General features: G+C 36.8%; 1 protein-coding gene across 1 annotated transcript in view; it reads right to left on the reverse strand.

Annotated features, from left to right (window-relative positions):
• The window catches only part of ST8SIA1 (ST8 alpha-N-acetyl-neuraminide alpha-2,8-sialyltransferase 1), a 170,247-nt gene that overhangs the window by 122,907 nt on the left and 25,713 nt on the right, over nt 1-21,627 (reverse strand). The window contains exon 2 of the mRNA XM_077170269.1: nt 626-770. Within this exon, the coding sequence (XP_077026384.1) occupies nt 626-770 (145 nt within the window). The remainder of the gene's footprint in view (nt 1-625; nt 771-21,627) is intronic.

Here is a 21,627-nt window from a genome sequence, read left to right on the forward strand (position 1 = left end):
GGCAAATATTTCCTTTCTCTTCCCCTCCTGCTGCCTAGATATATTTTAGTAAAACATTTGATTCTAATGCTCAGGAAGCCAAGAAGAAAAACATTGAGTAAGCAAAGCTTGATTTAAACCACTTCAAAAGTGGTCGAATTGAATACTTTTCCTCCATATTCACCACTCCTCCGTTTCCTAGAAGTAGTCTAACCACAGGGTTAACATGAAAGCACTGTAAGAAGCAAATTTCTGGCCATATGGTAACCACTCGCTGAGAACAACAGTTCTAAGGAAACATTCCAATATGACAAATCCTTAAGATCTTTCCACAGCCAACCTCAAAACACTGGAATTCTACATTTTCCTGACCATTCTCTGCTTGGCTCACTCATTCTTATATGACTCCCAGATCAAAGGGGTTAGGAAAACTGTAACTCTATAATATCCTATTTTCTCCTGTGCATGAATTTACACATAACTTCTTCTCCCACAAAATGACAGATACAAAGAATAATACTTGAAATTAAGAAGAGAAAAAGGTGATGAAATGGAGACCTGATTTGGTTAGGCAGACTATCTTTTTTCTTTGTGATATCAAGAAATAAAAGTAATTACATGAAAAGGCATCAAGTGATATACTAACCTGGGGGAACAGAGAATAAGTTGAATTGTCAATGGTGAATGAGTATAAAAATTCCCCATCATACCACATGCTCTTCCCCATTGGGGAATTCATTTTGGTCATAGCAAAGAGATGGGCGGGGTCACAGCAGTCTTCCATTTGTTTTCTAGGAGAGAAAATAGAGACAGTAAAAAGAACAGGTTAATGAGCAACAGACTCATTCACTTGTCATTTCCACAGAAATGTGGAGCCTCACCTTAGTGCCAGCTCACTGAAACATTAGCGTCTCCAGGGTGATTAGACTACTATTAATTCACTCTTCCAGGCATCAGAATGCATGACTGGAATATCTCATATATATTTTTCAGTGTTTAAGAAAATTACATCAGCTCTCAAATGCAGCTGAAATATATCAGAAGGCAAAAATAATGATTATATCTGAAGCCTGATTGATGGATTTAGACATCTAGGTCCAGGAAAGACTTGGATAGTTAACTCTGGAGACTGCTGAGCTACTCGGTTGCAGCATAAATGCACCTTTATCCTTATTTAACGATTGGGTGGTTCAGTACAGCAAGGAAGGACTTTACATGAGCTGTATATAGTAGGGAATGCAGAGAGTGGTCCAGAAGAGGGGACACTTCCCGAAACTAGGGACAGATTAGAGAAAAACTGCTCTGAAACCCTTTTGAACAGAAACAGAATGAAATGAGTGAAGTGATTTTCAGATAGTGGTGAAAACAACCTGCCTTCTCACTGTTAAGTATCATGGGTCTTTTGGGCTCTCAGATTTTCTCTGACCTCTCAGTAGTGTTTGCCACAGTTGACTGCAGTGACCTTTGTGAAGCTATCTCTTCACCTCCTTAGCATCTGAAACATCAGCCTCGCCAGGACTGTTTCACTTTTCTGGGCTGGCCCTGCAAGTGTAAGCCTTGCCACCTTCTACAGGGCCATCTTGATATGGTCTAATTAAAAATCTGCCAGAAACAAATGCTGTTTACTCACTGAACTTCCATGGGTAGACGAACTTATTTCCCACCCCCACAAACAAGAAGGCGAATAAACCACCCTGAATGGCACCTCCACCCGGGCAGTGACACCTTCGGAGAGAGCCAGGCAGCCGAGCTTTCTCAGCTACCCGTAGCTACCTGTGATATCAAAGCTAAGAGCCGGAAGAGAACAGTAAAATAGGATCATCTGGGTTGAAATCCTGACACTGCCACTTACTTAGCTCTGTGACCTGGAGAAAATTACTGTGCTGCAGAACTGGCCTCAAAGACTTTTTTGAGTGTCTGAGAATTCTCTGAGATCATACAGGAAGAACATAGAGTATAAGTTCAATAAATAATAGATATTGTCACATTATTATTATGCAATTCCAGCCTCTGCTGCAGGGTTAGAGGTCGAGCAGGCCTCCTTACACCTTGGGGTGGGGGTGGGGGAAAGTTTTCTTCCCGCCACATTATACTTTCTCTCGGGCTCCTGGCCAACTTGGTTGGCATAAACATTTCAGAATAAAGGCAGACAGGGAGAGGGACTCGGGAAGATCTTCATAGTACCCAAGTTGCTAGATTTAGTGTCACTTCTTTTTCTGTACCATTACTTCATTTCTCACTAGTTGCATCTCTCTTTCCTTTCCTACCTTCAATTCTTATCAGTGTTTTACCATTCAAGAGGCTGCTTATCACAGGGAGTAAGTTTTATAGTAAAACTTTTTTCAAAAGAGGATCAGCAAACACAAAACAGAACTAGATGTTCTGTTTTTTTTTTCAAAAGAGGATTAGTAAACATAAAACAGAACTAGATGTGTTTTAAGACTGTATCTTTAAAAATGAGTAGAATTATCATGGACATGACCCTAAACTTTGCAGGGGAAAAACCCAAAATTTTGAGGCCATATTACATGTCTCATGATACCTTACCATTTTTAGTCATTACCTCAACCTTAAGAGATAATCTAGATAATTATTATTATTGGCTCCAATTCACTTCTAAGGAAACAGGCTTGGGGTCGTTATAAAGCCTAATCAGGTAACACATCCAGCTATTGGCAGAGCAGAATTGGAAACCAGGTCTGCCCAGACTGGGTCTAAGCTTTTTCCTCTCTGCATGCTGCCTGCTCAGAACCTTCTCGATTCACTGTGACCTTTCTGTACTCTGAAAAAATGCTCTTCAAACACTGACCAAGTGCCTGCCATGCACTAGATACTTTCATAGACATCATTTCACTCAATTTTCAGAATAATCCTGGAATTGGAGCGCTTTGATTCTTGCAATCGCTCATGTAGGATCGCGTAACTAATGAAGCGACAGGGCATGATTTTTCTCCCAACTACTCTTACCTCATGTCACTTCCAAATCATGCTCAACTTCCCATGGGGTACAAAGTATTACGGAACATGCAGAAGAAAAAATTGTCACAGCATATAATAGTCCCTTACTTAGTCTAGTACCTATCAGCCTATAAAGCACTTTCACGTTTGTTTCTTCTTTTCATCTTTAAAAAAACACACACACACACACACACACACAAGGAAGAGGAAGATAGAGCCAGCTACATTATCCTGAATTTAAGAAGAAGGAAACTGAAGCACAGGCCAAGAGACTTGCTTGAGTTCATCCGGTTAACACACGAATGCTCAATTAGGATAAAATACGTATAAATGCTGGGGAATCAAATGCATGTCTCTTCCAAAAGCATCATCATGCCCAAGGACAGCTATACCTTTAGTAAGGGGAATCAAAAACTTGAGAGAAAACGGAAAGTGCCACAGATGTAAAATACTTTTAAATATCTCAGAGCTATAACAAATTCATAATAATCATATCACTATTTGCAATATGGGAGTATTTTGTCTACAGTAATCTTTCAAACACTTCCCTCCATCCGAAATGTCCCACCCACCCACCCACAGCTTCCTTCTGCCATGGCCATTTCTCCAGGGTGGGCAAAAGGGGTCACAATGTGAAAGTATGTGCATTCCCCCTAGCTCACCAGTATACTGGCAGCAGCAAACAGCAATAGCAGTAGAAGTACTAGTAATTTTTATTGAGATCTTAATTAACATTGTGCTAGGTTCCCAGGATTTAAAAGTGAATAAAAAATTAGACCTGCCTTCTTCAGAAAACATGGCAAAAGGGGCAACTACAAGCAGTCACTAATTATGTGTACACAGACAGCTGTGGCTGCTGAGCTAGGGGAGGGTATCTAAGTCAGACCCCAGGTTCCAGCAAGCATGCCCTGCTCTGAAGTGTGCGGCCTGGGCGGAGCTGGCAGGGAGAAAATGGAGGCAAGTGTAATTTCAGGCAGAAAGGCTTCCAAAGAAGCATGAGGCGACAAGATGCATTCTTTCACCAGAATACACTACACAAACATCAAGTCTGTGATCTTTAGGAAAATATGTGGAATAGTAAATAATGAATTTCACCTCCAGCCACACAATAATAATCTTTCAAGTCTTCAGGATCCTGGAGAGAAGATACACAGCAGCTTTTAGAATTTTTAGCAAATTTGGTTCCCGCTCTCTCCTACTTTGCACTGATGCTGTTTATTAATTGGTTCTCTTTTGCGGCACACAATACACTCACAAAGGACTGAAAAAGCAAAGTTAAATCCATTTTCATATTCAGCTTTATTTTTCTTATCATTAAGGTTTGGTTAGACTGCTAGTTGAGTAATGGGATTAAAAATTGCAAAGCTTTTTTTATCATACGAATTCAAGCTTCAGCAGCGGTCATATCTAATGGTGCTATAGTTGCATTACGAAAGCAAATATTTATGAGGCCTAGGAGACACTTGCTAAAAACTCACTCAGGTTTTTATGTCCTCCAAATGGAAACCCTGGATATCAATTAAGCCAAGAAAACCTCCGCTTGTCGTGTCTGTAGATCAGAAAGATGGGATACTGCGGAAACTAAGCAGGCAAATGAGGATAAAAAGCCAGCTACTCAGTTAATGAAGCTCAGCGACAGAATGAATCTTCTTAAGACCCTTTCAGATGCTCCACTCAACAGTGTGGTCACCAGGCATGGATAAGGTCAGGAAGATGCCACTCCAAGGACTGACACTATTGTACCTCCTCCTGGGAATCCCTGGGGATTTGAGACAGCAGACGTGAACCAGAGTTCTACCTCGGTACCAGTATTTGGCCCAAATCTACTGTTAAACTTCAACTTTGAACCCAAGTAGCCAAATGTCTACTTCAATGCCATTCCTGGTGTCCCTAAACTTGCATATGACAAATTATTGTGTGATCATGCAAGTCACCCTCATCTCTGAGCAGGAAGTGTCATTAGGGTTTATTGTTTATAACTGAATAAGTCATTTAAGTTTCTGACAAGCAACCTAGAAGTAATCAACATGAAAATCTCTTCGTGTGTTTTATATAGGTGAAGTATAAATGTACATTTATTAATGAAAGAGAGAACTGTTGCAATAATAAATTTGCGAAAGGGGTTAATTCTATACATAAAAAATTATGGAAAACTATTGACTAAATAGGAGAATAAATTGTCTGTTGAAAGGAATATTGAGGGAGTTGTGTATTTGCTAGATATGCTTTGCAAAAAATATTGCATCAGTTTTCTGCCAACAAATATCGATAACATTTTACATAATAAAACAAGGCAGATAACAGAATTCAGGTTATATAGTAATTCCAGTCATTGTAGAATTATTTGATTTACTAGCATTCAAAATATTAAACAAAATAATCTTGCCTTTGATTCCATTTAGACAATGAGTTATTCAGGAAAAAAGTCCTGGTTTGGACTTCTTCATATCTTGTAAGGAATTAATAGGCAAATGACAACTTTGCCCCCAAAAGATTTCATAAGAAAGAAAAGTTTTAAAACAACATCCAGAGAAATAATTTTTGATCTAGACACATTATAGAATTCCTTATATCCCTCTTCCTTGCTTCACTTTCCTTCATAGCACTTAACACTATTTATACGATTTATATGTCATACATTTAATTTATAGTCTTATTTATGGTCTCTCTCCCAAAGATATAAAACTTCACCAGGAGAGGGACTTTTTTGTCTTTTGTTCACCCAGTTCCTGGAATAGTACCTGATACTTTGAATAGGTACTTATTAAATGTTGATTGAATGAATTTTAAATAACAAATAGGAAAAAAAGGAGAATGTGCTAGAGAAACAAGAGTACCTCAAAGCACATTTTGTTCTCACTATTTAAAACACAAATAAAAAAATAATTCTTTATAATTTCAGTCTATGGAGGCTAAATTCTTTTAAAAGCTTGTCAAATTGATTGCTGTAGACTAGCAAACATTTTTCCATAGTAGAAGATCCAGGATTTTTGAGATTCGCTAAGTAATACATCTAAAGGTCCTATGCTGTGCACCAAAGATTAGTCCAGTTAAGAAGGCATGTCTTTATACTACAAGCACATGGCCTAAAGACCACAGAAGCAATCCACCAGTTGGTGGTGCTAATAAATTATTTATCCTTCCCTATAATGTCAAACTTTCAAGATTTGACTTCTAAAATGTGTGATGAAATTTCAGATTTAATCTTGTCTCCCCAAAGTTCTTTCTATTCTAGTGACATCCGACTTCAATCAATTATCAACTTTAACATTAGGCATCTGGCCAAACTTGTGTGTAATACGTTTCCTCCAGACAGCTAAACCAATAGTCCTTATTGTTGATTGTACTGCATCAAGTTCCTAAAATTCCTTTTGAATTATTATTTGTTGATTCCATGGGTTTGTGTCACAGAGTCTCAGATTTATTGCGGAAAAATGTGTGTCCCACCATTAGTGGATGGTTTTGAGATTAATACATATAATAAAATAGTTAGCATATAATATATTCTCAATAAATATTAATTTCATTCTCTTATTTAAGGGCCACACAATTCTGCTTGTCTGGCACAATCTTAGTTATTGCTTTCTGGGCATAATTATAAAGAGTTCCATTCTTTATATGAGTCCCCCTTCCATTCTCACACATGTCCCTATCTGGATGATAAATTATATATAGGCCCTGTTAAGAGTAGAAGCTAAAAAACTGGCCCCAATAAAAAAGGGTCTTCCCTTAAGTGAGGAATCTGGTGGCCTTCAGAGAAAAGTTCCCTATCTGCAATAACTAAAATGGCAGATTTCACAAAGAGTATGGAGGGTAGAATTTGGGCTGGGCTGTCATCAAAGTTGTTTGTGTGTGTGTGTGTTACTTAAAGAAATTTTTGTTTTTAATGCATCAGTTTGAAGTAAGTTTGAAAGTCAGGTGCTATGGTTGCCTTAAGGCACAGGATCTAGAATAAAAACTGACAGAAGTGGAGGAGGAGCAGGGTCCTGCCCGTGTGAGAAAGCGGAAGCAATGGGGACAACAAACTATCTGGGCAAAGGGAGAACCTTCTGTTCACACTATGGTTTGCTTCATGGTGACAGCACTGATGTAAGAGGTCCAAAATACACACTGGATACAGTAGAGCAGTTTGCATACATCTTATATTTCTGCAAAAAATCTATTTAAAAAGAAAATTGAGGAGAGATACTTCTCATTAGATGATTACTTGAGATAATGTTTTCTACAGATACAATAAAAAGTACTTTAAGAGACTAATCTTCTGGATAATTTGGCAGAACTACAAACAGAGAAAAACAGCTCTTATCCACTACTTAAGGCACCAAGTAATCTTTTATTTGGCAGCACTTTATTCTTCACATTTGAGATGGCTGTGTAATAAAGGAAAAGTGCATCAAAGAAAGGGAGAGAAGTGTCATGTGTAATTTGCTTTTCTCTAGAACAAAGTCCATTGAAATGAGGAACTCTGGGAATACAAATATTTCAAGGATGACTTGCTTTTCCCTAATATTTATTTGTTTTGCAATGTGCTTAACAAGTACATGATAATTTGAACTTGAAAATATAAATCTTTCCAGGAAGGATTTCAATGAACACCCATTTTCAGTCCTCCTACTTATGTGTATTTGATTTATATAAGCTAGAAATATCCTAACACTATCCTTTGGAATCGCCTATTTGCTACTGTGGTAATTGGAAGTGGCTGCCTCCTTTGGACACTGCTCATTCAGTCAGTCAACAAATGCTTTCTGGGGCACCTTCTATGTGGCCAGTGCTGTTGTTGGATCTGGGGACAGAGCAGTGAATAAAGCGGAAATATCCCTACACTCTTAAATTCTAACGGGGAAACTGATAGATAAATAGCGGGGGGTGCTGCAATTTTCAACAGGGTGTCTAGGGAAGTCCTCAATGTGTAGGTAACTTCTGCGGTCCAGGTCAGTAGCTCCAGCCCACACCGAAATAAAGCCCCATACTCCACTGGGTCTCAGACAGGTGCCCACAATGCAGATGCTCCAAACTGCAGACACTGAGTTATAATTTCACGTAGCAGGCTGGAGTGCAATCGGAATGTCTTTATATATGACCACTGATCATCCTAAAAGGCCCTGGGAAGGCCACAGATTATGTATTCAATATAAGCACCCAATTTAGAAACACATCTTTTTCTTGTTCTAAGGAAACCCAGATCTGAGATTATTTATGTGAACGATGGTGAGAAGTTAGTGGAAGGCAGAGCAAATAAAAAGAGATGGAAACATTATTGAATTTCAAAATTATATGCATTTTTCTAAATAAATATTAAGTTGGCCATGGAAGTGGTATATTTCAGAGGGCAAAGGCCAAGAAATTCCCTGGACTCATCCCAGCTCCACTGCCTATGAAATCCATGACAGGCCAGTATCACATGTCCTGAAATTTTTTCAGACCGTTATTATATATTTTGTGACTTATGGCACACAATTTTGGCATTTTGGTAACAGTTCCAGTATTTGAGCAAATTCAAAGTTATTTCCTAAGAAAAATTTTGGCTTTGCTCTATGACTCATTTCCATAGAATGGAATTCAGCATAAGAACACAAAATCAGATTCTTAATTTTCTCAGCAGAATATTAACTTTCCCACCTGCTAGTCCAAAACACATAGATTTCTTTTTACTCAACACAAAAAGTCAGGCTTTCAGGTTGTCAACAACTTGATACTAACTGGCATCTAGTTCCCATTAAATGTATGTTTGAAGGAACTAATATTTGGGAAAGACAAAGGGATGCGTTAGCTGCGTTTTCTCCTAGAAGCTAGATTCTGTACATTCTTTCATTATATCAAGTCAAATCACAAGCAAGTCTCCTATTTGCATTATATAAAAGTACTTTGATTTATAAATGTCCACCCTTTCAATTCTTATAGATGTAAACAAAGCTATTCTCTAGGTCAGGTCACCTAGCGTGCCACCAATATACCGTGAAAACAATTTATTGTGAATGTAAGCAACCTATTCAGAAACACATTTTTTTTCCTTGTTCTAAGGTCACCCAGGTCTAAAATTATTTATGTGAACAATGGTGAGAAGTTAGTGGAAGGTAAAGCAAATAAAAAGAGATGGAAACATTATGGATTTTCAAAATTATATGAATTTTTCCAAACAGGTATTAAGTTGACCAGGGGAATGGTATATTTTAGAGGGCAAAGGCCAGGAATCAAACTCTTTGGACTCATCCCAGCTCCACTGCTTATGAAATCCATGACTGTGAAATGCAGTGGTGAAATGGGCAGGTATTTTCATCTCATTCATCCATCATCCCTCACCTTCTTGCTATGTCTGCTACATTTGTACTTCATTTTGAATTGTTTCGTGACTATCATTGACCTCATCATTTTGGAAAAGTGTAGAGTTACTGAATGGGTTGAAAGCAAGTTAAGGAGAAGTGTAGGATTGGAAATGCAGAAAAAAAAGCAGAGATTATATGTTTAAGAATTGAAAGCACTGAGAAAATAAAGGCTATTATTACAAGTGGAATGGAGTGAATCATTTGACATCAACTGAACAAAGAACAATTGGTAAAAGGGAAGGAAAATAATAGATGAAATAATTTTGTTGGCTTTTTTTTAGTTTGTAGATAAAGAACAAGTAGAAACTGAAAAGTAGAGACAAGATAAACCTAATATGAAGTATTCAGTGCTTACATATTAAGTCTGTCTCCAACTAGGAGAAATAAAAAAATGTTTACGTTAGTGCTAAAGAATAAACATAAATGTCAAATGCTTATTAACCTAATGATAATCAAGATAATGGTAGTGCATTATTAAAACATTTCAAGGAGCAGATGGTACAGGTCTCAGTATGGTCAAACACATCAGGAATCAATAAGCCCTTTTTTTTTTGCTTGGAAAGATCTCTTCTGGAGACTTCTGTCTTCCTTCCCTCAGCTCTTGATCTCTAGACTTGATGAACACCTGTGGTTTTATATTCACCTCTTTCCTGTATTGCATTACCCAGTTTCCTTTATCTAATTTTTCTGTTTCTTAGTACTCCCTCATTTTGGGGTAGCATACATTCTGGGTTATGGGTTTAAGTACATTTTTTGTCTTTGTTGCAAACACTCCCTAGTTTGGCAGGTACAAAATTCAAGATTAGAAATCATTTTCCTCAGATTTTTAAAGTATTACTCCATTGTTTTCTAGCTTTCTATTAAGAAATCGGACATCACTCTTATATATATTGAATAGTTTGACTGTAATCATTTTTCTTCTCCATAAGTTTCTAATCTTACCTGAGGGATTCTGAAATTTCACAATAATATGCCTTGGATAGGTCTTTTGCATTCATTTTGCTAGAAAGTTAGAGATCCCTTTCAACTGGGAAATTTAAGTCATTCAATTCTGGAACCAGTGTGCTATTATTTCTTCAATAACTTCTGTCCTCTCTTTCCTTTATATTTCTCTTTCTAGAATAACTATTATCTAAATTTCTCACTTTGTTCCCAATTTTTCACCTCTTTATTGTTCTTTCTACTCTGGGGAAGTAATTTCCTAAACTTTACTTCGCAAATAAATCTATTTTAATTTTCACATTTTTAATAAGACTTTTCTTATCTTCCAAAATTTCCCATTTGATAGCTTTCTGTCCTTTGCAAATACAATATATTTTCTTTGTGAAAATCAAACTATTTTATCAGTAACATATTCTGCATCCTTCATAGACTTTTCCCAGTCTCTCTTGGTTTCTCTTGTTCATGTTTGAAGTTTTCTAGAAATACTTAGTGAACCGTAGCGTTCATTTACATTTAAGAACAAGGTACCATGAACAATTGACTGAAGCTGTTTATGCTTGGGTGTTAATCATGAACTGCTGGCTACTCAAAGGGTGATCCAACAGTGGTCCAGACATTTCACTGGGTGTAACTGTCAGAAATGTCAGAACCTATAGACTTTTCTCTTAGACTAATCAGTTTCCCCAAAGTGGAACCCTCCAATTTTCCTGGTTGGAAGAGAGATTTAAGTCTAGTTGCTAACATTCTTGGAGATAAGTGAAAATGGGGGCACCTAATTCCCTATTAGCAGCTGATTTTCCAAATCTAGAATCTCTTTGGTTCATCTCCAGTCTTCTAACTTTTGGTCATGGGTAAATCTTGGCTCAGTGGATCAAGAGAGGTCTGGAAGACTTCCAACCAATCTTCATGTTTTTAGTGTCATCAGAACACTCATCATAATTCCTGAATCTTTCAGGATTTCTGCAAAATGAACTCCTCCTATTCACAGGCTCCTCTCAGTACAGGCATTTAAGTTTTAGATTTTCTAACATTTCTAGTTAGATCACTTGGCTATCTGCTTTGCACCTCCTAAAATCATGTTGATACCTGTTGTCTGCTATTGTCTCCTCTTCCATTCTTTTCATCCTTCCTCTTCATTCTTACAAGTTTATATTCCTCCAATCTTTCTATTAGTCTGTCAAGACAGCCAGAAACCAGAAGGTAGGAGGTATTATCCTTTTCAGGCTTAACTTCTTTACCTGTGATTCCTCAAAAATGTTTTCAGATTTTAAAACATGTATGTGTACAAAATTACTCAAAGGCTACTCAAATATTGGGTGCCTTGGAGAAATAGAAATGGGGTACTAAGGAATTGATTTTCAACTTACATGGTTCTATAAGCTGTGAACTTATATTACTTTATCATTTTAAATGTAATTCATTATTTTATTTATTAGAGAATTTGTGGGTTTATAGCTCATGCACAAAATACAGGAATACCATACACCACACCACACTAATACCTCGCATTGGTGTGGAACATCTGTTATAATTGATGATAGCACATTTTTGTAGTTGTATTATTAATTAATTATTATTATTAATTAATTGTATACTGTTGTTCCATGGATTTTCAAAAGTTTTTTATTTAGTTACCATATATACAATCTAGCACTTTCCCCTTTTAATCATATTCAGATATATATTTGTGTTGTTAATTGCATTCACAATGTTGTGGCACCATCCATTACCTAAACATTTCGAGCATTCTAGGAAACCTGTATATTTCATGCTTTAACTTCCCTTTCCGTGTCCCCACCCATACTCTGGTAACCTATATTCTAGATTCTGACTTCATGAGTTTTATCATCCGAATTGTTTCAAATCAGTGAGATCATACAACATCTGTCCTTTTGTAACCAGGTTATTTCAATCAATATGATGTCTTCAAGTTCATGTTATCACATGTATCATGACTACTTTTTATTACAGCTGAATAATATTTATTGTATGTATAGACCACATTTTATTTACCCATTTATCAGTTAATGACACGAGTTGCTTTCAGTTTTTGAAAATTGTGAGTAATATTGCTATGAACATCAATGTGCAAATATCTGTTTGAGTCCCTGCTTTCAATTCTTTGGGTACATTCCTAGCGGTGGGATTGCTGGATCATAAGGTAATTCTACACATATATTTCTGAGGAACTGCCAAACTGTCTTCCACAGAAAAGACAAAATTTAGCATTGCCACTAGCAATGAATGAGTGCTCCTATTACACTGCATCCTCTCCAATACTGGTTTATCCATTTTGTAAATAGCAGCCATTCTAATGGTTGTGAAATGATATCTCATTGTGGTTTTGATTTACATTTCTCTGATGGCTAATGATGTTGAGCATCTTTTTGTATGAGAGATACCTGTTCCAATCTTTTGGCCATTATTTAATTAGGTTGTCTTTCTGTTGTTAAGTTGAAGGATTTCTTTATATATATTCTGGATAATAAAACTTTATCAGAGGTGTTTCTAAATATTTTTTCCCATTGTGTAAGCTGTTATTTTACTTTTATACTAAAGTCCTTTGAGGTTCAAAAGTTTTTTATTTTAATGAGGTCTCATTTAACTATTTTTTTCTTTTATTGCCTGTGCTTTTTGGGTAAATCTAAGAAACCATTACCTAATACAAAGTCCAGAAGATGCTTCCTTATGTTTTCTTCTATGAGTTAGATAAGTTCTAGCTCTTATATTTAGGTCTTTGATCCTTTTTGAATTGATTTTTTTTATATGGTATGAGGTAGGGAGTCTTCTTTTTTTTTGCATCAGTGGAGACCCAGTTTTCCCAATAGCTTTTGTTGGAGAGACTGTGATTTCCCAATTGAGTCATCTTTGCCCCCTTGTCAAAAATCAGTTGGCCATAAATGTGAGGGTTGATTTCTGAGTACTCAAATCTACTCCATTGCTCTGTATGTCTGTCTTTGTGCCAGTACCATGGTGTTTTGTTCACGGTGGTATTGTAATAAGTTTTCAGATCAGGAAGTGTGAGCCCTCCAACTTTTTTAAGGTGGTGGTAGTTATTCAGAGTTCCTTATACTTCCATATAAATTTGATTGTTGCCTTCTCCATTTCTGCTAAGCAGGCTGTTGGAACTTTTATTGAGACTGCACTGAATCTATAAATTGCATTAGGTGGCACTGATATCTTAGTAATATTTCATCTTCCAATCCATGAACACAGAATGTCCTTCCATGTATTTAGGTCTTTTAAAACTACTTTTAGCAATATTTCGCAGTTTTTCTATGTATAGTCCTTTACATCTTTGGTGAGATTTATTCCTATGTCTTCAATTATTTTAGTTGCTATTGTGAATGGAATTCTTTTCTTGATTTCTTCTTCCACTTGTTTGCTGCTTTTGAATAGAAACATTATTGATTTGAGGGTGTTGATCTTGTACTTTACCACTTTGCTGAATTCATTTATTAACTCTAGGAGCTTTGTTGTAGGTTTTTCAGGATTTTCTGTATATATGATCATATCATCTGCAAATAGTAAAAGTTTTATTGCTTCCTTTCCAACCTGGATATGTATTCTTTTTCATGCCTAATCGCTCTAAAAAGAATTTCCAGTACAAGGTTGAATAACAGTCATGACAGTGGGCATTCTTTTCTTGTTCCTGATCTTAGAGGAAAAGCTTTCAGCCTTTCACCATTAAGTAGGATGTTAGCGGTGGGCTTTCCATACATGCCCTTCATCAAGTTGAGGAAGTTTCCTTCTATACTGAATATTCCATGCATTTTTATCATGATGGGGTGCTGTATTTTGTCAAATTGTGAGATAACGTGTCTTCTTCCTTCATTCTGTTCATGTGTTTTATTACATTACTTGATTTTTTTATATTGAGTTAACGTTGCATGCCAGAGATAAATCCCACTTAGTTATGTTGTATAATTGCTTTAATATGCTGTTGGATTTGGCTTGTGGGTATTTAGCTGAGGATTTTTGCATCTATATTCATAAGAGGAACTGGTTTGTAGCCTTTTCTTTTGGTATTTTTATCTGGTTTTGACACCAGGGTGATGTTAGCTCATAAGAATGAAATAGGAAGTGTTCTAACTCTTCAATTTTTTGGAACAATTTAAGCAGAACTGGAGTTAAAAGTTCTTGGAATTTTTGGTGAAATTCCCCCTATGAAGAGCCATTCAGTCCTGGGATTTTCTTTGTGGGTAATTTTTGATGACTCATTCTCTTTACTAGTAACCGGTTTGTTGAGTTCTCCTTTTTCTTCTTCGGTCAACGTATATAGTTTGTGTGTTTCTAAGATTTTCACCATTTCATCTTGGTTATCTAATTTATTGGCCCACCTTTGTTCACAGTATCCTCTTGTAGTCTTTTTTATTTCAATGAGATTGGTAGTAATATTCTCCTTTTCATTTCTGATTTTCATTATTTGTATCCTTTCTCATTTTTTCCTTTGTCAGTCTGGCTAATCGTGTGTCAATTTTATTGACCTTTTCAAAGAACTTGATTTTGGTTTTGTTTATTTTCTCTCTTTTGTTGTTTTCTATCTCATTTATCTCCACTTTAATCTTTATTCTGCTCTCTTTGAGTTAAGTTTATTCTTCCTTTTCTAGTTCTTCCAGTATTGAGATTAGGTCTATGATTTGAAGTTCTTTTTTTAATGCAAGCACTTAGAGCTATACATTTCCTCGCAGTACTCCCTTTGCTGTATGTTGCATTTTCATTTTCATTCACCTTAAGATATTTCCTAATTTTGCCTCTGATTTCCTCTGTAGGTTGTTTAAGAGTATGTTGCTTAATTTCTACATATTTGTGAGTTTTTCTCTTCTCCCCTTTACTGATTTCTGGTTTCATTCCATTGCGGTTGGAGAATATGCATTGCATTATTTCAATATTTTTTATTTATTGAGACTTGTTTTGTGATGCAACATATGGTCTATCCTGGATAATGATCCATGTACACTTGAGAAGAATATGTATCCTGTTTTTGTTGGGTGAAGAGCTCTGTTAGGTCTAGTCGGTTTAGAGTTTTGTTCAAGTCTTTTACTTCCTTACTGATCTTCTGATTAGATGTTCAAGCCATTGTTGGGAGTGGCATATTAAAGTCTCCTACTATTAATGTGGAGTGGTCAATTTCTCCTTTCAATTCTGTCAGTATTTGCTTTATATGTTTTGGGGCTCTGCTGTCAGGTGCATAAATATTTATAATTGTTACATCTTCCTGTTGAATTGTCCTTTTCATCAGTATATAATGAACACATTTGTCTCTCATAACTGTTCTTGATGTAAAGTCTATTTTATCAAATATTAGGATGGTCATCCCAGCTCCCTTTTAGTTATTATACATGGTATAGTTTACCATTCTTTCACCTTCACCTGACTTGTATGCTTGACCCACAGCATAGAGAGTTGGGTCATGATTCCTCATCCAGTTTGCCAATCTAGGCTTTTTTTTTAAATTACACTTAAAGTCGCTACTGATAATATAGGACTTTCTTCTGCCATTTTTCTATTTATCCTTTGTACATCTTAAACCCTTTTTGTTCCTCACTTCCATTAATACCTACTTTTATAATTATTTGATTTCTGTGTTGTATCATATCTAGTGTCTTCTCATTGCTATAGCTATATATTTTCCATCTGTTTTCTTTGTGGTCACCATGGGGTTAAAATTTAACATCCTAAATATACAAGAATCATATTTGGTTTGATAGCAAATTAATTTCAACAGTATGCACATTTACTTTTCCTATACCCTTCTGTTCCTCCTCCCCACTATATTTTTGTACTAGTTACCACTTATATCTTTGCACATGGTAGTATGTCCAAAAACATAGATTAATCACTTCCTTTATGCATTTGCATTTTATTACCTTTAGGGAGTAAGAAGTGGAGTTACATAACAAACAATACAAAACAATAATATTGGTATTTGTAATTATTCAAATGGTTACCTTTACCACTAGTCATTATTTCTTTATGCTCTTTGAACCACTGCTAGTGTCCTGTCCTTTCCTTTCATTCTGAAGAATTTCCTTTAGCACTGCTTATAGGGCAGGTCTAGTGGTGAGGAATTCTCTCAGCTTTAGTTTATCTGAGAAATTTCTTAATCGTTCCCTAATTTTTGAAAGAGTCTTGCTGTATAGAAAATTCTTGGCTGGCAGTTATTTTCTTTCATGACTTATAAGTATTTCAACCCACTGCCTACTAGTCTCCATGACTTCTGATGAGAAATTGGCATTCAATCTAATTGGGGCTCCCATGTACATAGTACATTGCTTTTCTCTTGCAGCTTTCAGAACTCTCTCCTTTCCTTTGCATTTGGTAGTATGACTAATATATGACAGAGTGTGTTTTTCTTCAAGCTTATCCTGTCTGATGTTCTCTAAACTTCCTGGATATGTGCATTCATGTGTTTTGCTAAGTTTGGGAAATTCTCTATCATTATTTATTGGACTATTCCTTCCATCCCTTTCTCTCTTTTTCTTCTTCTGGGACCCCCATAATGCATATATTGGTGTGCTTGAGGGTGTCTCATAGCTGTCTTAAGCTATGTTTTTGCATTTAATATGTCTTTCTGCTTCTCAGCCTCTATTTAATATTCTTTCTGCTTCTCAGCCTGACTCATTCTAATTATCTGGTCTTCAAGTTCACTGATTCTTTCTTCTGCCAGGTCCAATCTGCTATTGAAACTCTCCTGGGCATTGTGCATTTCAGTTATTGTGGTCTTCAATTCCAGTACTTCTATTTGGTTCCTTTTTGAAATTTCTATCTCTCTACTAAGACTCTCATAGTGCTTACTTATCATTTTCCTGATAGACTTTAATTCTTTCTCTATATTTTCGTTTATCTCCATAAACACTTTATTTTGTTTTGTTTTGTATGGGCAGACACTGGGAATCCACAAGCATTTTTAAGATCATCTTTAAAAGGCTTTGTTCAGTACATCCATATATTCATCTTCTTCACTGATGTTTTCTGAATTTTTATCCTTTTCCTTTGCATGGACCATTATTTCCTATGCCTTTGTTTGACCTGTACTCTTTTTTGCACACTATACATTTTAACACTTTAAAATGTTAACTCTGAGATTTATTCCCTGAGATGTCTGTTTCTTGGTTTTGTAGTCAGCTGGTAATAAGACAGGGATTTTCTTGAGCTTCAGCCCTCCTATGGGGAAGGTCTGCTCAAGGCAAAAAAAAGTATACAGGGTTTTCCCTGTATTTGTGGGCCTTTGTCTTGTCCTAGCCTTTTGCTTGGTAGTTGTTTTGGAGCTCACCTGCTTACAGAAGTTTTGTTGTCCCTTCTGTTTCCCAGGGAACAGACCTCCATCTCCAGGTGTCAGAAGCTGGCAAGACTTTGGCCCAGACTCTCCATCTCTATAGAAGTTTATGCTCCTTTTGTTGTTTCACACAACTTTTACTTGGAAGGCAAATTCTGATAGGAAGAGACAATAGAGAGGACTTTTCCAAGTGTTCCTAGCTATAACAGGGCAAGGGACCAGCTCCAAAGTACCCTGGGAGGGGATCAGAAAGTACACCAAGAGTCTCTCTTATTGCTCCCCAAAGCTGAGCTTTTCTGGCCTACCCAGTAAATGCAACCCAACAGCTAATTGTCTCCCACAGCCCTGAGAAAGTGCAGCACTTTTAAGTCTCCACCAACACCACCACCCCTATCCAGGGTGGGTTGGCACAATGGCTGCTACCGCTCTCGTCAGAGCAGATTTAAACAATGCCAGGCCTTCAGGGATCCAAATTCACTAATAAAAGTAGTGGTCAGTAATCGCCTCTTTCCACCCCTGCGTTGAAGGAAGAGGATTTTTATGTCTTTTCTATCAGCAGCAGCTAGCCAGGAGCTGGATTCTATGACAGCCTGCCTCAAAAGCAGGGGGTGGGCACTGGGTTGCCGCCTACGCAGAGAGAACAATTCATTGTTCTTTACCGTACTTCATAGCCTCTTCCTCCCACTCTTCTCAGGATGCTACAGTGTTTTTCTGGCCTCCAGAGTTCCAAATAGTTGTTTCAGCCTATTGCATAGTTGTTTCAGTGGAACAACTAAGCCCTAGTGCTCCCTGTGCTGCTATTTTCCACAATGCCCTAAATCTGATTTACTTTAAGAGCTGTTAACAAATGAAAATGTAATAGATTATCATTATAGAAAATTTGAAAGATATGGAAAAGGGTAAAGAAGAAATTGAAAGCTAAAAAGTAATCAGGGCAGCCCACAGTGGCTCAGTAGGCAGAGTTCTTGCCTGCCATGCTGGAGACCCGGGTTCGATTTCCGGTGCCTGCCCATACAAAAAAAAAAAAGTAATACCACCACACAGAGAAGAATATTATTAACATTTTTTTTTGCCTGTAATCTCAATGTTTATTGTCTCAGCTTTTCTTCAAAATTGCCATACATTTGCCATTCAGTTATCCCTGCTCCCCAGCATCTTCAAAATCGCTTTCTTAGCTATATTCTTAACTTATATATACCCTAAAAATACATATAACTGTACTAAGCTGAAGAAAACTTCCCTCAAATATGTGACCTCCTTACGATATTATAAAATCTTCCTAATGAGATTGTACAAATATCTTAAAACACTTATTTCCTTACCATCCATTTTGCCTGCTGCCAGCCCATCGCCTTTATTGAAATCGCCCTCTCCAAGGTTGTCACCAACATCCAATCGCCAAATCAAATCAAATGGCCTTTCCTCATTGTTCACTCATCCAAACCACTCTGGCATTTGAGAATGCTGACCAATTCCTTACTTCTTATGAGCTAATCTGCCTGTGAGTTCCATAGCAGTGGCTCATCCTGCCTAACCACTACCCTCTCCAATTGCTTTTGCTCTGTTTCCTGAAAAAAAAAAACAACAACAGCTCTTCTTCCACTTGTCACCTAAATATGGCTGTGTACCCAAGGCCAACCCTGCATCTCAGCATTTCTTACTCTAGTCATAACGACCGGTTGAGTCACAGCCACATTGACTCCACCATTTATTGCTGTAGGGCTTTGGCCACATCATTTATCTCTGAATTTTTGTTTTCTCACTTATAAAGTGTGGGCACAATTAGTCGATAAAATATTATAAATCAGGCTTATGAAGTACTTAGTACAAAGTATGTGCTAATACATAGTTGTGGTTATTATTATTCTGACTCTAGGAATACAGGTTATTTTCACAATTACAAGAAAGAATGCCATAGAAGGTAAAGGAAGAAAGACTTCCAAGAAGAGATGCTGATCAACTTAATGTTTCTCCCAAGGCGTAGAACCACGCCTGGAAAGAAGCCTGGGCCTCCATGTGTTAATAGCATCACTTGAGAGGAGAGCACTCAGCGATTTTCCCTCTCTAAGGGAGCACCCATGTGGGAAGGCCAAACAGGCCAGTCTCCATTTGTGACTTGGCTGAGTCCTGGGAAAAGGCTCAACCCAGTAATTAATATTGCTCAGAGAACATATGTCCCAAATGATAGTGCTCATGTCACCAATGAATCTTAAGAGAAGAAACGTGTAGGTATGTTTCCTAGATAAGTTGTTTTGATCATTTTTAAGGCAAAAAAATAACACAAAACTTCAAAGTCTCTATGGATTTAGAAAGGGTAAGCTATTAAAAATGTAAATATCTTCCTCCACATTTACATTATAACATGTCTTACATTCTTTTGCCATAAAAATAAATAAAAATGTGATAATTAATATGGCAAATCAAAAATGAAGAGACTGAAAGAAAAACACAAGCTGACCAGAAGGGCTGAGAGAAGCATTACAGCTCAGGGAAGTATTTTAGACAGCAGCTACAGACTGTTCCCAGACATTTCGATAATGGAGAAGATAATTAGTTTTCTTCAGCAAAGAAAAACAGAAGAACCAATGAGGTCAAAACCCATAAATTAATTCAATTCAGTGAGGGTTTGTGTTTGAAATTGTGGGTCAGAAAAGATGGTCAAGACACAGACAAAAGGTTTGAAAGGCAGCCAAGAATTTGTTCACTCATTCATTCATTCATCTATTCAATATTTATTACACACTATTTCCATGCCAGACAATGTGTTAAGCTCTGGTAATGAAGGTCAATAAAAATGCAGCGCCTGTCTCCAAGAATCTCATGGTATTGTGGCAAGAGAGATGAGCAAAGAAACAACCAAGTATAGTCACTTGGTGCCAAAGAAGAGGAGAAACTGTTTGCCACAGAGAAGAAAGATAGCTTGAGAGGTTGGGAGGGTTAAGCGAGAATAGGTGGAGGGAGATAGGAGAAGATTTTCTAAGGTCAAGGTATAAAATGAGAATTGAAGGAATCAGAAGGTTTAGTCAGACAGACATGAGGCTCATGGAGGAAACAGCATGTAACTAGGCACAAAACTCCCAGGCTTCTGGCTGGTGCCAGTCCAAAACAAATTTTTCAGTAGACTCTGGCATAATAAAGAAAATGTAGACAATGAGTAAAGTTTTCATATTTTATTTAATTACTACTCTTTATTCTGAGATTATGTCTTTTCTACTTTATGATGCTAAAATATGTTTGAAATGAAATGGTGGGTATTTTATAATTATCTTACTTGTCAAATACAAAATTATTAACAATACACATTTATTTATTTGTTTGGTAATTTTCTAGTCCCCAAATTCCCAAATTTGGGAAATCCCAAGCATGACACATTAACAGAGCCATAAACTTAGCATGGTTAGAAGGCAGAGTACACATGGGGAACAAATATGCAACAGTTCATGTAGGAGATTAAGTTCAGAAAGTAGGCAGGGACCAGGTTATGAAGGCATTTAGATGGCTGGCTAAAACGTTTAGACTTTATCCCCTAGGCAAAAAGGAGGGGGTTGGTTGACTACCTAAAAGGGTGAGAAGTTGGTGAGTGTGATATCAGGCAAGTCATGTACTCTCTCTCTGGTGACCATTTGTTAAATGCTGATACTGGTAATCACCCCTCTGACCAAGGCTTATTCTGTGCTACATCAAAATCAAAATGAGTTGTTGAAATAGTCCTTAAATTTTATCATAGATTCAAAGATAAAGGATTATTATTGATAAAGTCTTCCCTCTCCTCTAAGTAAATATATAAACTAACCAGCTTTAAAAGTCTTCCTTCCTGACTCTTTTCCTGGACCACTTTTGGCCAGGACAAGGAACCAAAGGACATGAAATTACAAAAACAGCAAGATACTCCTTGAATTCTAACAGATGGATGGTGCATATTTCCACAGACATTGATTTTTATTTGTGATTGAGGACCACCAACTAATAATCAACTAAATTAATTTTTAGGATTATGAAATCTTAGTGTTCAAAACTAGAATTAGCACAGTTTTGGAGTTCACCAAGGATTCTAATTCAAAATTCTATGAAGAAGTTTGGCTGCTGTGTAATACTTGGCAATATAACAATGCTTCCTTTGTTGCTGAATATGTGCATAGTTTT

The sequence above is a fragment of the Tamandua tetradactyla genome, chromosome 7, assembly GCF_023851605.1.
Source record: "Tamandua tetradactyla isolate mTamTet1 chromosome 7, mTamTet1.pri, whole genome shotgun sequence".
Taxonomy (NCBI): Eukaryota; Metazoa; Chordata; class Mammalia; order Pilosa; family Myrmecophagidae; genus Tamandua; species Tamandua tetradactyla.